General features: G+C 67.8%; 4 protein-coding genes across 4 annotated transcripts; 2 read left to right on the forward strand and 2 right to left on the reverse strand.

The window, feature by feature from the left end:
* Positions 1–1,514: 1,514 nt before the first annotated feature.
* On the reverse strand, positions 1,515–4,846 carry RHOBADRAFT_56075 (uncharacterized protein). Its single transcript, XM_018418168.1, has 10 exons — positions 4,542–4,846; positions 4,363–4,380; positions 4,243–4,289; positions 3,283–4,173; positions 3,065–3,191; positions 2,898–2,981; positions 2,708–2,816; positions 2,104–2,637; positions 1,849–1,995; positions 1,515–1,747 (listed from the first exon to the last, which is right to left on the reverse strand). Exons 1-10 carry the CDS (start codon positions 4,685–4,687, stop codon positions 1,556–1,558), a joined length of 2,295 nt encoding a protein of 764 aa, XP_018268311.1. The 5' UTR covers positions 4,688–4,846; the 3' UTR covers positions 1,515–1,555.
* A 351-nt stretch (positions 4,847–5,197) lies between these two features.
* Positions 5,198–6,635, reverse strand: RHOBADRAFT_56076 (uncharacterized protein; the record flags this gene model as incomplete). The annotated part of the gene is made up of 6 exons (XM_018418169.1): positions 5,198–5,297; positions 5,370–5,393; positions 5,473–5,645; positions 5,724–5,904; positions 6,007–6,416; positions 6,536–6,635. 6 exons carry the CDS (start codon positions 6,633–6,635, stop codon positions 5,241–5,243), a joined length of 945 nt encoding a protein of 314 aa, XP_018268312.1. The 3' UTR covers positions 5,198–5,240.
* A 79-nt stretch (positions 6,636–6,714) lies between these two features.
* On the forward strand, positions 6,715–8,129 carry RHOBADRAFT_56077 (uncharacterized protein; the record flags this gene model as incomplete). The annotated part of the gene is made up of 3 exons (XM_018418170.1): positions 6,715–6,724; positions 7,327–7,397; positions 7,461–8,129. The coding sequence occupies 3 exons, from the start codon at positions 6,715–6,717 to the stop codon at positions 8,127–8,129; spliced, it is 750 nt and encodes a 249-aa protein (XP_018268313.1).
* A 200-nt stretch (positions 8,130–8,329) lies between these two features.
* RHOBADRAFT_56078 (uncharacterized protein) lies at positions 8,330–9,696 on the forward strand. Its single transcript, XM_018418171.1, has 4 exons — positions 8,330–8,674; positions 8,770–8,817; positions 8,880–9,292; positions 9,359–9,696. Exons 1-4 carry the CDS (start codon positions 8,534–8,536, stop codon positions 9,633–9,635), a joined length of 879 nt encoding a protein of 292 aa, XP_018268314.1. The 5' UTR covers positions 8,330–8,533; the 3' UTR covers positions 9,636–9,696.
* Positions 9,697–12,787: the final 3,091 nt, after the last annotated feature.

Raw genomic sequence — 12,787 nt, forward strand, 5'->3', positions numbered from 1 at the left:
TGCGAGACGCGGTTGAGGATGCGCCGGTTGGCCGCCGACAGGGTTGGCGACAGGGCACGTTGCGGGACGGGCGCCGTGTCCGGGGCGGTGACGGGCGAGGCGAGAGGGGGCACGCCCGGCTCGGCGCGAGGCCAGGGCTGCGGCGTCATCGAGTCGCGCGCGCGCTTGGGCGAGGTCGGCGAGGTGGCGCTGCGGAGGAAGGGCGAAGGAAGGGGCATGGGCGAGGGCGTGGTGCGCGGCGCGATGACGATCGGGCGGCCGGGCAAGGGCGAGCCTCGCCCGAGGAGGGGGGAGCCGCCGCGAGGCGATGGGGACGCGGCGTCGCGTTGGCGAGTCGAGAGGGCGGGCGTCGCCGCTCGCACTGAGGGAGGATAGGGCGAGGTTGGTGAGCCGTAGCCCGACGCGAGGGCCTGGTCGACCGACTGCTTGACGCCGAACTCGTCGACGCTGTCGACGCTGAAGACGAGCTGCGGCAGTGCCGGCGCGTCCTCGTCGCCGTGGCCACGAGCCGCGTGGAGCTTGGACGGGAGCGATGCGCTGCGGCTCATGTCCCTCGCGGCAGGGGCTGCGCCTGCGGGCCCGCCGAAGCCCTTGAGCCGAGGGCCGTCGCCGACGGTCGCGGTCGAGAAGCGGACGTGGTCGACCGTGATGCGCTTGGCGTCGTCGCCCTTGACGATCTTGGGGCCCTTGCGGCCGAACGTGAAGCTCTGCTGAAACCGGTTCTTGAGCGAGCGGATCGAGGGCAGGGTCGAGGTCGAGCTCTTGCTGCGCGAGTGGCCTCGGCGGTCGGCGGCGGCGCGGTCCAGGTTGGCGACCGTGTCCATGTCGAACGAGCTGCGGCGCCGAGGCAGGTCGGGCGGCGGGAGCACCGAGTCGGCGGGCGCGGTCGGGTGGGGCGACGAGACGGAGCGAGGTGCAGGGCTGAAGGTGCGGCTGGCCGAGGTCGTCGGGGCTCTGTGGCCGAGCTGTACGGGTGCTGAGGTCTTGCCGACGGCTGGGTCTCTCGCCATCGCTCTCCTGCGCGGCGACGCGAGGTACGGCAACAAGGTTAGCGACCTCGCAGGCTCGAAGGGGCCGCACACGGAGAACTCGTCGCCAGACGGTGGGACGCACCGAGAGAGATGTCGACAGTCACTCTGCAGAGCACTGGGCTGTGCGCCTGGATAACCGAGGCCGACAGCGGCGAGAGGGCCGACGGGCGACGCGAGGTTGAGCGACTGGTGGACGAGTCGTGCTGGCGGCGTGGGTGGACGCCGTGCAGGTGCCGGGTGGGCGTGTGGCGATGCAAGCGAGTGTGGGTGCGACTTCGAGAGGGCTTTGGAAGGGTCAAGGCGCGCGGGGTGGTCGTCGTCGTCGAGGGAGGTCTCCAATCCCGCTGTGGCAGCTTCGTCCTCGCGCCGATCCTTTGCGCTCTCTCAAGTGCTGAAACTTGCTTGATCCTGCGCACCGACGAGGGCTCACATTGCTCTCTCGCTCTCTCTCATGACGCTCGACTGTCGCACCGAGAGAGCGGTCGGGCGCACGTTGTCCAAGATGCATGCTCGCGCTCGACGAACTACTCCCTCTTCGGCCCTGCGCCGCCCCTCGCACCGACGCCGCCGTTCGGGATCGCCACGTAGCCCGGCGAGGCGAACGCGCGCTTGAGCAGCCGCCAAGTGCCGATCCACGACGCGACGAGCGCGACGAGGAACAGGACCGGGTGAGCCCAGCACCACTCGTACATCGCCGTGAAGCTGTCGACGACCGACTGCGACGAGGGGATGGGAGGGACGAGGATGTCAGGGACAGGGCGCTCGAGGCGGGAGGAGAGTACAAGAGAGGAAGGACGAGGAGGAGGCGAGGACGTACGACAGCGAAGCGGTCGAAGAACTGGCGCGACGAGTGCGGCTTGGCCCGCGACGTGTGGATGCCCTCCTCGACGAGCTGATACACCTCGTTCGGGTCGTCGAGCGCGAGCGGCGAGCCCGACAGCGTCTCGGACCAATAGCTGAGCGCCTGTGCGAGAGAGGGAGGGACCGTGCATAATCAGTACCGGGACGAGGGCGACGCCTCTTGCGACGTCGACAGGGATAGAGAGAGAGAGAGAAAGGCAGGGCGACGCACCTTGGGGTCGGCGATGACGAGCGCCGGCGCGTCCTTGCCGCCCATCTTGACGTCGTACATGGTCCGGACCCACCCGGCCCACTTGTCGCCGTCCACCCACGCCCACAGCACGTCTCGCTCCTCCCTGCTCGCCGTCCGCCTCCTCTGCGCCCACCCCCTCGCGAGCGCCTTGACCTCGTCCTTCTTGCGCTCGAACCCGTCGTCGCCGAGGCCTTTGCGGCTGAAGACCGCGAGCCCGACCAGCGGCGGCTCGCCGTCGGTCGGCATGAGGTCGGCAAACGTCGTCGACGTGAGCTCGGTCACGGCCGGGAGCTTGGCCGAGCGCAGCCAACTGCGTGCGAGCGCAACGCGCTTGGTCGTCGACATGCCGTGCGGGAGGGCGAAGGTCGACGAGGGCGCGAGCGAGTGGTCCTTGAGCGTGACGAACGTCGGCTGGTTGGACGGGATCGAGAACAGGTCGAGGAGCTCGGGCGAGCTCGAGGTGTAGACGGGCGACGAGCCCATGAGCGACTTGGCGGCGGCGTGTCCGGCGTCCTGCAGGCGAGGAGGGGACGGTGTCAGGACCTCGGCCGCACGACGAGACAAGAAGAGGCACGACACGCACAACGTCGGTCTGCTTCGTCTCGGACGAGTGCAGGAAGAGGACGACGACCTCGTCCTCCTTGACGGCGCGCTTGAGCTCGTGCTCGCTCGTGAGCGTCTTGACGGTCGTGCTGCGGGCGTGGGTGTGAGACGTCGGCCCCTCGGTACTCTGAGGCAGGGCGGGAGAGAGAGAGAGCGAAAGCGGGACGCACGCCGCCTTGGCCTTGAGGGCGAACGCCTCGAGCGACTTGACGTCGCGCTTGCCCAGGTACTCGGCCGACGCGCCTTTGTTGTAGCTGCGCATCGAGGATCATCAGTACTGGATGCGGTGGCAGGGACGAGAGGAAGGGAGGGGAGAGGGGGGGAGAGGGGGACGCACAACTTGAGCGTCGGGTAGCCTTGCACGCCCTGGGTCCGGCACGCCCGCTTGTTCTCGGCGGCGTCGCAGTCGACCTCGTAGACGTGCACGCCTGCGGGAGCGAGCACCTCGGCGAGCTCCTTCCACTCTGCGAGGCAGGCGACGAGGGCGAGGTGGGGCGAGGCAAGACGGTCAATTTCGGCGCTGACGGGACAAAGGAGGAAACGTCGGCGACGCACTTGGTCGCAATGATTTACAGTGGTGGCACCATGGCGCGTAGAACTTGACGAAGCTGGCCGGCGTCTCCTCGTCGGTGAGGACGGCCATGTCCTCGGGCGTCAAGAGCTGCACCGAGCCGTCGACGGCTGGCCACTCGTGCCCGCTGCGCTTCTTTTCGACGGCGGGTTGCTGCGCGACGAACGCCGGACGGGCAAAAGCCGTCGAGGTCGGGTCGGCGCTCGCCGGCGTCTGGGTCGAGGTCGAGGTCGTGGCGGACAGGGACGAGGTCGACGACGCCGGCGCCGGGTAGAACGCGTCGAGCTTCTTCTTGGCGTCGGACAGGAGCGGGGCGAGCGGCTCGTCATCGTCGTCGCCCTTGCCTTCGCGGACCGTGCCCGACTTGGCGCTCGGGCCGTCGTCGTCCTCGTCGGCGACGTGCAGCACCGGATGCGCAGGCTTGGCGACCGCCTCCTCGCCCTCCTCGTCCACATCGTCGTCCCACTGTTGGGCGAGGCGCACTTTGCCCTCGACCTTGGCCGGACCCGCCGCCGCCGCCTTGTCCTCGCGCTCGCCCTCGTTGACCTTGTCCAGCCCGCTCATGCCGTCCACCGCCTGCTCCCGCCTGTCCCACTCGCCCTTCTCGCCTGCCGCACGCTCCTTCTGCTCCTTGTCCTCCTTCTCGGCGGCGAGCTTCTCCGCCGAGACCGGGTAGTGCTCCTCGACGTACTTGCCGAGCACCTCGAGCGAGCGCTTGTCCTCGAACTCCTCGACAAAGGCGCCGTCGCGGTACAGGAAGATCGACGGGTAGTACTTGACCGAGTTGGCGTGGCACAGGTCGCCGTTCGAGGCGCAGTCGACTTGGGCAAAGTAGAAGTTGTGGGCCGACGCGGCGTCCTCGTACGTGTCGACGACTGCGCGCGGTGTGTCCAAAGGTGTCAGTTGCTGCTGCTGCCTCGACAACACGGGCGAGGCGGACGCACGCTCTTTCCACTTGGGGGCAAAGGCCTTGCAGTGCGAGCAGTACGGCCTGCGCGGGGACGAGAAGCGTCAGATCGGGTCTACGGGGTACGCGCTCGGGGGAGGAATAGCCTGAGACGCACGAGTAGTGCTCGACAAGCCTGCAGACCGGCACAGGGAGGAAGAGGGTCAGTAACTCGCTCATCAGTGCGACGCAAGGAGGACCCGTTCCTCGACGACGACGAGGGGTTCTCTGGCGCTGAGAGCGCGGCAGAGGGGTACAAGGGGAGGTCTGTGGGCAGACTGGAGGAAGTAGACGCACCAGGTACCGGTCTCGACGCGGCTCCACGTCTCTTGGGTGAGCGAGTCGCCGACGACGACAATGGGCGCCGCCTGGACCGCGCTGCTCGCGCCGAGGGCGACGAGTGCCGCGAGAAGTGCCGGGGGCGAGGCTTGAGGCCAACGCATGGCGGCTCGAGTCGTGTGGGCGACGGGGCGACTGGCAAATCGGGCTCGGGTTCGAGGAGGCGACGACGAGGGGAAGCAGGCGGTGGCGGTCGAGGTGGACGGGCCTCGCGGGAGCGGCGGTGGAATCTGGCGTAGGTGAGAGCTGAGCAGAGGGGCCGCTAGCTCGGCACGGCGTGAGATGAGAGGGACAGCTCCCCCGCCACGGGCGGTCGGCCCTTCACCTCCTCCTCTCTCTCGCTGTGCGCCCGCTCGCGGCACGAACTGGTCTCGGCTTCGTGGATCCGATCATCTGCTTCGCACGCTCGGCTTCGTCCCGGTCCCGCTCTCTCGCGTCCCAGGCTCGCCCTGAGGTCCTGCTCCTCGAACGACTGGTTTCGCTCGGCAGCGTGGCCGCCGCCGCCTTCTCGTGCTTTGCGGCTCGCAGACAGTCTCTCCGGATGCAGCTTCCAGTGACGAGCTTGCTCTCAGGCTCGACCAGAGTACTATCCCTCGCCGCCGGCCGTCGACAAAGGGCACTGCTGTACTGCACGACGGACTGAAACTGCTCGAGGCTCTACTGCATGAGCTGCATCTTCGTGTTGGCGAGGTACGAAACTTGCTCGTCGATCCACTGCGCGAGAGAGGGAGGGAGCCGTGCGTGAGTGAGAGTCAAAGCGGCGACAAGTGAGAAACGGCGACGCACCTGGCTCATCTCCTCGACGTTGACCTGCGCAAACATCGAGAGCGTGCGTCAGTACGAGGCGAGAGTGGATCGAGTCGAGTGTGAGGAGAGAGAGGAGACGTACCACCTCGGACCCGCCCCGGCCGTCGTCGTCGTCGTCGGCCGGCAGCAGCTCCTTCTTCTTCTCGAGCTGCGACGCCATGACGGCGAAGCGCTCGGACAAGAGCTTGAGGCGGTACATCGACCACTGGTAGTTGAGCCGGTTCGCCTTCGAGACCGGGTGAATCGTCGAGAGCACTGCGAGGAAGGGGGAAGAGGCTCGACCGTGGTCAGGACGAGGCGACGAGGGCGAGAGGAGAAGGCGAGGGGACGCACCCGAGCCGTCGTGCACCATCGGATCGCGTGCCCGGAAGCTCGTCACCATCGTGATGCGCTCGCCGACGCCGTACGCGCGCAGGGCGGCGTGGCTGATGTGGCGCCCTTGCATCACGACGCAGCTGCCGACGCTCGGTCCTCGCGCCTTGACGATGCGCCCGTCACCGGTCCGGAGAGCAGTCTATGTCACACGAAAGAGTCGGTCTCGAGGTCTGGAGAGCCCTTGGCTCGAGAGCGCCTTCGCTAGGGGACGGAAGGGGGAAGGGGGCGAGAGGGGACGCACCTCGCCGCCAATCATGTTCTCGCAATCGCTGAGCATGAGCACGCACACGAACGGGTACGAGTCGTGGTGGAACATGACGTTGGTAGCGCCCTCGCCTTTGTCGGCGTCGGCGAGCTCCTGCGCCCTCCTCCTCTGGTCCTCGGGCGCGCTCGGCTGTGCCCAGGGCTCGTGCGGCGTGTTGAGGAAGCCGTCTCGGCCGGGTTGTGCGAGCTGGTAGTTGACGTGGCCGAGCTCGAGGTCCATGACGGGGACGAGGTCGATGCCGGCTGCGTCGCTGACGGCTGCGAGCACCTCGGGCGAGGTCCAGGCGGCGTGGACGAACGGCGCGACGTGCTGCGGGTACTCGCGGCCCTGGAACGCTGAGATGTAGGACGAGACGGTGTACTTGTCGAGGACCTCCTCGGAAAGGACTGCGAGAGGGAAGGGCGAGGGGGGAAGGGAGAGGGAGGAGGTCAGGGACGCCGGTCGAAGGGCAGCCACGCTGGTTGGCCGGGCCTGCGACGACGAGAGGAAGAGAAAGAGGACGCACTCTCGCGACGAAGCTCTGTGACGGCCTCGCGAGAGAAGAGCGGGAAGGGTGCCGTCACGCCGACAGGAGAAATGCCGCCGTCGAGCGCGAGCTCTGCCATGCTGATGACCTTGTCGGGCCGCCGGTAGCACAGGTGCTTGCCGGCGTCGAAGTAAGCGGGAGGGAGGACGAGAGCGGGCATGGTCGAGTGTGGGCGAGGAGAGGGAGAGCGAGGAGGCCACGAAGCGAACGAGCGCCGCGCTATCGCAGCGACCCTGGGGGGGATAGTGGAGGGGGCAAGCGATCTGGAGCCGGATCGTGAGCGCAACTGGGGGGTCCGACTGGGGGTACCCCCACCTCGCTCGACCCTGCGGCGGCCGAGGAAAGAGTTGGCGCAGCAAGCGTGACGCCGCCTCTCTCGCTCAGCGGGGTGGCCGAGGGGCAACTGCAGTCCACCGCGATAGGCTCGTGCGAGCTATTGAGCTGGTCGACCGGCCTGCAAGCGAGTTGCGAGGGTGCCGTCTTGTCGAGGGGAGGAGGGCGGGAATCGCTCGCGCTTCGTTCGCTGTCGACCTCACCGCTACGAGCCTGCTCCACTGCTGAGCGGCTGGGTCTAGTCCTCAGGACCCTCCAGTACTGCGCCGCCTGATCCTCGTGGTCGACAATCGCTTCATCGCCTCGACTCTCTTCTGTCATCTCTCGAGCCGGCGTCGACCTCCCACCAGGCCTAGAAGGCACCGCAAGCAGCGCCAGTGCGTCTTGTCTCCCTCTATCGACACTGCGCCGCGCTGACAGCCCCCGCACGCGCGCAGTGACGGTCGCAGCTCGTCGTCTCGTCGTCGTCGGCCTCGGCAACTACACGCACCCGCTCACACGCCACTCGGTGCGTCCTTCGTGCCCCTCGTACACTCTCTGAGCCCAGCTGACCATCCCAAATCGCGCGCAGGTCGGCCAGGTCCTCCTCAAGAACCTCGCCAAGCGCGCCGCCGCCAGCTCGTCTCGTCTTTCCGGCTCGGCCACGCTCCTCTCGACCAAGTACGGCCGCCACACGAGCTGGACCTCGCGCATTCTCCTCGCCGCTCCGCCGTCCGCCGCCGACCAGACCCCGCTCGAGGTCCTGTTCGTCCTCCCGCGAGCCCTCATGAACGTCTCTGGGCCCGCCGCCGCCGCCGCGTTTGACGGCTTCCTTACACCTCTCGCCGCTCCCTCTCGACCTGTCGTCCTGCCAGACGTCGACATCGACCCCGAGGCGCCACCCCGAGCGCGCAAGAAGCCGCCAGCCGCCCCGGTCAAGCCCATGCTCCGCCTCGTCTCCCTCCAGGACGACCTCGACCTCGCGCCCTCGGCCGTCAAGTACCAGCGCGGCGGCGGGCCCCGAGGGCACAACGGCGTGCGCTCCCTCTCGAGCGCACTCAAGGGCTCTCGCGACTTTCACCGCCTGTGGGTCGGGATCGGGCGCCCGGACGAGCGCAGCGAGGTCGCGAGCTACGTCTTGCGCCCACTGTCGCGGGACGAGGTGCGGGCGTGCGAGTACGACGAGGACGAGCGAGCGAGCGGGCCTGTCCTCGAGCGGGCATGGCAGGAGGTGCTCAGGATCGGGTTCGAGGACGAGTAGAGCCTCGAGGCGGTCGAGCAACGCGAGCGGGCGCAGGTCGCCTTTCTCCTTCGGCCTCGCGCGCTTCTACGGCTACGCAGAGAGTCGAAAGGTGTCTGTATGCTGTGCCAGAGCGTGAGAGAGCCGGGAGGGGGGCGTGCGAGCGCGAGGTTGGCTCGCAGGCTTCCGACCTGCCCCGCGGTCGCCGCCCGTCGACATCGCCGCTACCGTCTGAACCGTACGAGGCAACGCAGCTCGCCGACGACAGCGTCCCTGCGCGAGAGCGACCTCGGCAAGCTGCGTGATCGAGCCGAAGCGTGGCAGCTGGCTCTCCTCACCTCTGCGCGCCGTCACCGCCAGCTCCTGGCCACGAGGACGCTCGCACCACGCTCTGCGACCCGCCACAGCACCTGCGACGCCCCGCCATGGCCGCCAAATCGCTGTTCCGCAAGCTCTCCCCCGCCGTCTACCTGGCCGAGCCGGCATCCTCTCTCGCCCATGGTGCAGCAGCAGGGACGAGCGCAAACAAGGCGCCAGAGCTCATCTTGATCTCTGGATGGATGGGTGTGCGTCCCGACCTTCCCTTCACCTCGGCGACACTGACCCCTGCATCTCGTCTTCCCTCTCCCTCCTCCTGCCTCGACCGCCGTACCTCGCGCAGGCCCAGCTCAAGCACGTCGAGAAGTACGCGGAGACGTACCGCACTATTGTACGTGAGCATGCTTGCCCATCATCCTCGTCAAGGCGAGCGCTAACCGCTTCCTCCCGCAGTACCCGACCTCGTCCATCCTGCTTCTCCGCTCGATGGAGAGCGACTTCTTCCGCCCCTCAAAGCTCGTCCACGCCCTCGTTCCAGCCGCCGACGTTCTTCGGTCACGCACGAGTGGCTACACGGCGGGCCCGTCGAGCGGTCTCCTCGTCCACGCCTTCTCGAACGGCGGCTGCTTGACGCTCAAGACGCTCAACGAGCTCATGCGGCCGAGCCGAGCCGACGGTCGACAGCCAATAGCTGCTGCGACGACGCCTCTACCTGCCCGAGCGATCGTGTTCGACTCGTGCCCGGGCCAGGCCAGCCTGAGCGGCATCATCGCAGCTTTTACGGCCGGCGTCAAGAGCCCGCTCGTCAAGGTGCCGCTCATGGGCGTGCTCTCGGTCGTCTATGCCTTCCTGCGACTTTGGGACATGTGCGCTCCACGTTCTCTCCTTTCTCGGCCGCACGAGGACGCGCACTGACCTCGCTCCCGGTGCAGGATCCGCCGTCGTTCGTCCATCCTCGCTCGTGTCGCGGCCTACTTCAACTCTCCGGCCCTCCCTCCCGTCCCTCGACTCTACCTCTACTCGACGACCGACAAGCTCGTCCCCTGCGCCGACGTCGAGCAACACGTCGCCGAGGCCCGCTCGCTCGGCCTCGAGGTCCGGGCCGAGCGCTTTGAGGCGACGCCGCACGTCGCGCACGCACGCGCCGACCCAAAACGATACTGGGGCGCGGTACAGCAGGTGTGGGAGCAGAGCGGGGAGGACAAGTAGAGCGCGAGAGGGAGCGAGACGGTGCTGGAATTGCAGATTCTCGACACGCTACGGCGGCAGGACATTCTCGGGGAATTGTCCCTCCCAGTTGCCTGCGAGAGAGAGAGAGAGAAAGATGGTCAGTCGGGAGCCAAGAGGGGGAGAGAAAGAGGAGGACGGACCCGGCGGATAGTACTGCGAGAGGAGGACGAGGGAGAAGGGAAGACCGAGTCAGGGCCCGAGCTGCCGTTTCGCTCAAAGGATGGGGGCGATCGCGCACCTCGCAAACGTAGTAGACCTGGGATGCGGGAGAGGAGAGCTGTGAGTCAGGTCGAGCGCGCATGTCGACGAGGGAAAGAAACTCGTGGACGCACCGCCCACTCCCCCGAGGTCATGAGGTCCATGCACGTGCCCATCGCGCACCCGACCGTCTTGGTGCCGACCCAGATATCTTGCGTGAACTGCGAGCGAGGGTTCGAGGTCGGTGAGGGCGTTCGGGCGGAAAGAAGAGAGGACCGACGACGCACGTGCCCCGTCTCGTGCGTGAAGCCCGGGTTGCCGTAGTCGTACATGTGCTCCTCGTCGTTCCTGTACATCGAGAGAGCGTCAGGTCGTTGACATGGACGCGAGTCAAGAGAAAGCGACGCACCACGAGGCGACGGCGTCGAGCACGCTCGAGGTCGACTCTTTGGTGAACGCCCTGCTGCTCGTCATGAACAAGTTCTCGCCGTACTGCAGGGGCTGACGAGTCAGTCACACATGTATCGAGGCACGAGAGAGAGAGAGAGAGAGAGAGAGAGAGGGACGCACTCCCCCGCCGAGCAAAGAGCCGCCGCTGTGCTCCCACACGCAGTTCTCGACCCAGCGTTGAGCGGCCTCGGCGAGGGTGTCGTTCCAGGCGAGGTCGTCGGCATGGTGCGTCGCCCGGAAGTCGTTGTGGCCATTGAGCGAGTCGTCGACGAGCGGACCACTCGAAGAAGAGCCGTCGGTCGGGGAGGAGGACGGGGAAGGCCCGAGCGTCGACTTGTCGTCCTCGTTGCCGCCGCTCGCCGAGCTCCCGCTCGACCCAGATGGACGACTCGAGCCCGTGTTGTCCGTCTTGCTCGCAGCGCCGGCCGACTTGTCGGGATCTGCGAGGCCCGCGGCGCGAGTCAGACCCTGGTGAGCGAGTTCCAGGCAAGGGGGACGGTGATCGTGCCCATTGACGGCTTGCCGGACGGGCTCGACGACGCCTTTGACGCGCTAGTCGACGAGCGAGAGACGCTGGTTGACGTCGGGCCCGCAGAACGGCTCGAAGCGGCAGACGAGGAGCCACCGGAGGAGGACGAGTCCGGCGTCGGGCGAGTCGTCGCGGGTGCTGGTGACGCCCCGTTGCCCGTTGGAGAAGTCGACGATCCCTGCGGGCGAGGCATGTCGGTGAGTGAGCCTCGAGCTTTGAAAGAGAGAGAGGGAGCGCACAAAAAGGTTGCCGCCTCGCAGCGCGAAGTAGAGCGCGACGCCGACAGCGACGAGCAGCGCGACAAGGAGGATGGCGACCGTCGGTGAGAAGCCCTGTCAAGGAGAGAGGTCAGCTCGATGGTCGAAAGCAAGGCAGAGAGAGGGGAACGCACCGTCGTGACCGCCGCCGCAGGAGCTGCCCTCCTTTTCCGCCGTCGATGCCGCTTCTCCTCCTCACTGCTTGACCCGCTCGACCCGCTGCTCGCCGTCGACGACGTCTCCTCGTTCGAGCGGCGACGATGGCCCGGCGAGAACAGGAGCCGGCTCTCGAGGTCGACCTCGGGCGCAGTTTGCGAAGGTCGATTTGGCGACAAAGCAGGGCCCTGTCGACCGTAGCGCATGCTCGAGCGCAGTGACGGCGAGGCTCGACAGGTAGCGAGGAAGAGGAAACGCAAGCGCAGGCCGAGCGGCGGACAGAAGGACCGGACGGTCCGCGGAAGAAGAGGCTCGACCGCGGTCAGGAGGGACCGAGCACGGACACGCCGTCCGCGAGCAGCCCGGACAGACGAGCGACTCGATCAGAGTGATCGTCCTTGGCTTGAAGCGGGGCAAGCGGAGAGATGGGAAGCGAGAGCGACGTGGCTCTCGCAGGCAGAAGTGACCTTCTCGAGTGGAGACCCTCGCGCGCCCGACCTCGACGACGAGGCCAGCTGCGGGCCAGAAGCGAGCACAATACCCTGGGCGCACGATACTCGTCGCGTTACGCTCGGCACGGCTACACCCTCATGCCGCCGCCGCCAACAGCGCCCGCACGTCCCTCAGCACCGCCCTGACCTCGCCCGCCTCTCCTCCCTTGCCACCGCTCGACAACCGCTCGACGAGCGTCTCCTTCCCTTCGAGCGTACCTCGAGCGTCGAGCACGTCGAGGAGCGCGCACAGGTCGGCCGAGTACGGCGAGCGATACAGGAGGAGCCCGAGAGTCGCGGCGAGCCGGTGCACTGCGAGCGAGGTAGGGGAGCAATGTCAGAGCGTTTCGCGGAAAAGCGAGACAGTGAAAGAGAGGGAGAGAGAGAGAAAGGAGAGGGCAGGGACGCACCGACCTCGACGCTGTCCTCCTCGAGCGTCAACGCCTCGAGCAGCGCGCTCGCGAGCTCTGCCTCCCACTCGTCCCCTCCCTCAGCGGCACCGACCGCCCCCTCGCCCTCGACCCTCGCGGCGTACACCCTCGCGACGACGCTCCACGCGGCGCCGGCGCCCTCGCGCCGCATCTTGGGGTCCGAGCGGTCGAGCAGCGCCGCGAGCACGAGGCGCGTCGCGCTCGCTCGCGCGTCGGCAGCCGGCGCGCTCGAGGGCGTGAGGATGCGGGTGGCGTGTGCGGGTGCGGTGAGCGCGTTGCAGAGCGTGCGCAGCGCCGTGAGGAGGTAGGCGCGCTCGCCGGGCGGGCGCTCGGCGGACGAGTCGTGGTCGTGGCCATCAGCGAGCTGGGTGGCGAGGAGGGCGAGGAGGTCGGGGAGGAAGGCGATGAGGGAGGGCTCGGCGGCGAGTCGCACCGAGTCGCGCGAGAGGGCGAGACGGACGAGGTCGAGGATGGGGAACTTGGTCGAGGGGGTCGAGGTGGGCGACGACAAGAAGGCGAGTGTCGCTGGGAGCCAGGCGTCGAGTAGGCCTGGAGGAGGCGGCGCATTGGGCCGAGGAGCGGGCGCGGGTGGCGCCGGGAGCACGGCGAGGTACGCCGG

Source organism: Rhodotorula graminis (genome assembly GCF_001329695.1).
Source record: "Rhodotorula graminis WP1 unplaced genomic scaffold RHOBAscaffold_16, whole genome shotgun sequence".
NCBI lineage: Eukaryota > Fungi > Basidiomycota > Microbotryomycetes > Sporidiobolales > Sporidiobolaceae > Rhodotorula > Rhodotorula graminis.

What these genes read in the sequence shown, in the direction of transcription:
- RHOBADRAFT_56075 (XM_018418168.1), bottom strand. Translation starts at nt 4,687, where the DNA reads ATGCGTTGGCCTCAAGCCTCGCCCCCGGCACTTCTCGCGGCACTCGTC. An exon ending in AGACGAAGCAGACCGACGTT is followed by an intron (nt 2,638 to 2,707) that starts GTGCGTGTCGTG and finishes CCTCGCCTGCAG; the next exon opens with GACGCCGGACACGCCGCCGC. An exon ending in TCTTCGACCGCTTCGCTGTC is followed by an intron (nt 1,748 to 1,848) that starts GTACGTCCTCGC and finishes CCCTCGTCGCAG; the next exon opens with TCGGTCGTCGACAGCTTCAC.
- RHOBADRAFT_56078 (XM_018418171.1), top strand. Translation starts at nt 8,534, where the DNA reads ATGGCCGCCAAATCGCTGTTCCGCAAGCTCTCCCCCGCCGTCTACCTG. An exon ending in TGATCTCTGGATGGATGGGT is followed by an intron (nt 8,675 to 8,769) that starts GTGCGTCCCGAC and finishes TACCTCGCGCAG; the next exon opens with GCCCAGCTCAAGCACGTCGA. An exon ending in CGGAGACGTACCGCACTATT is followed by an intron (nt 8,818 to 8,879) that starts GTACGTGAGCAT and finishes TTCCTCCCGCAG; the next exon opens with TACCCGACCTCGTCCATCCT.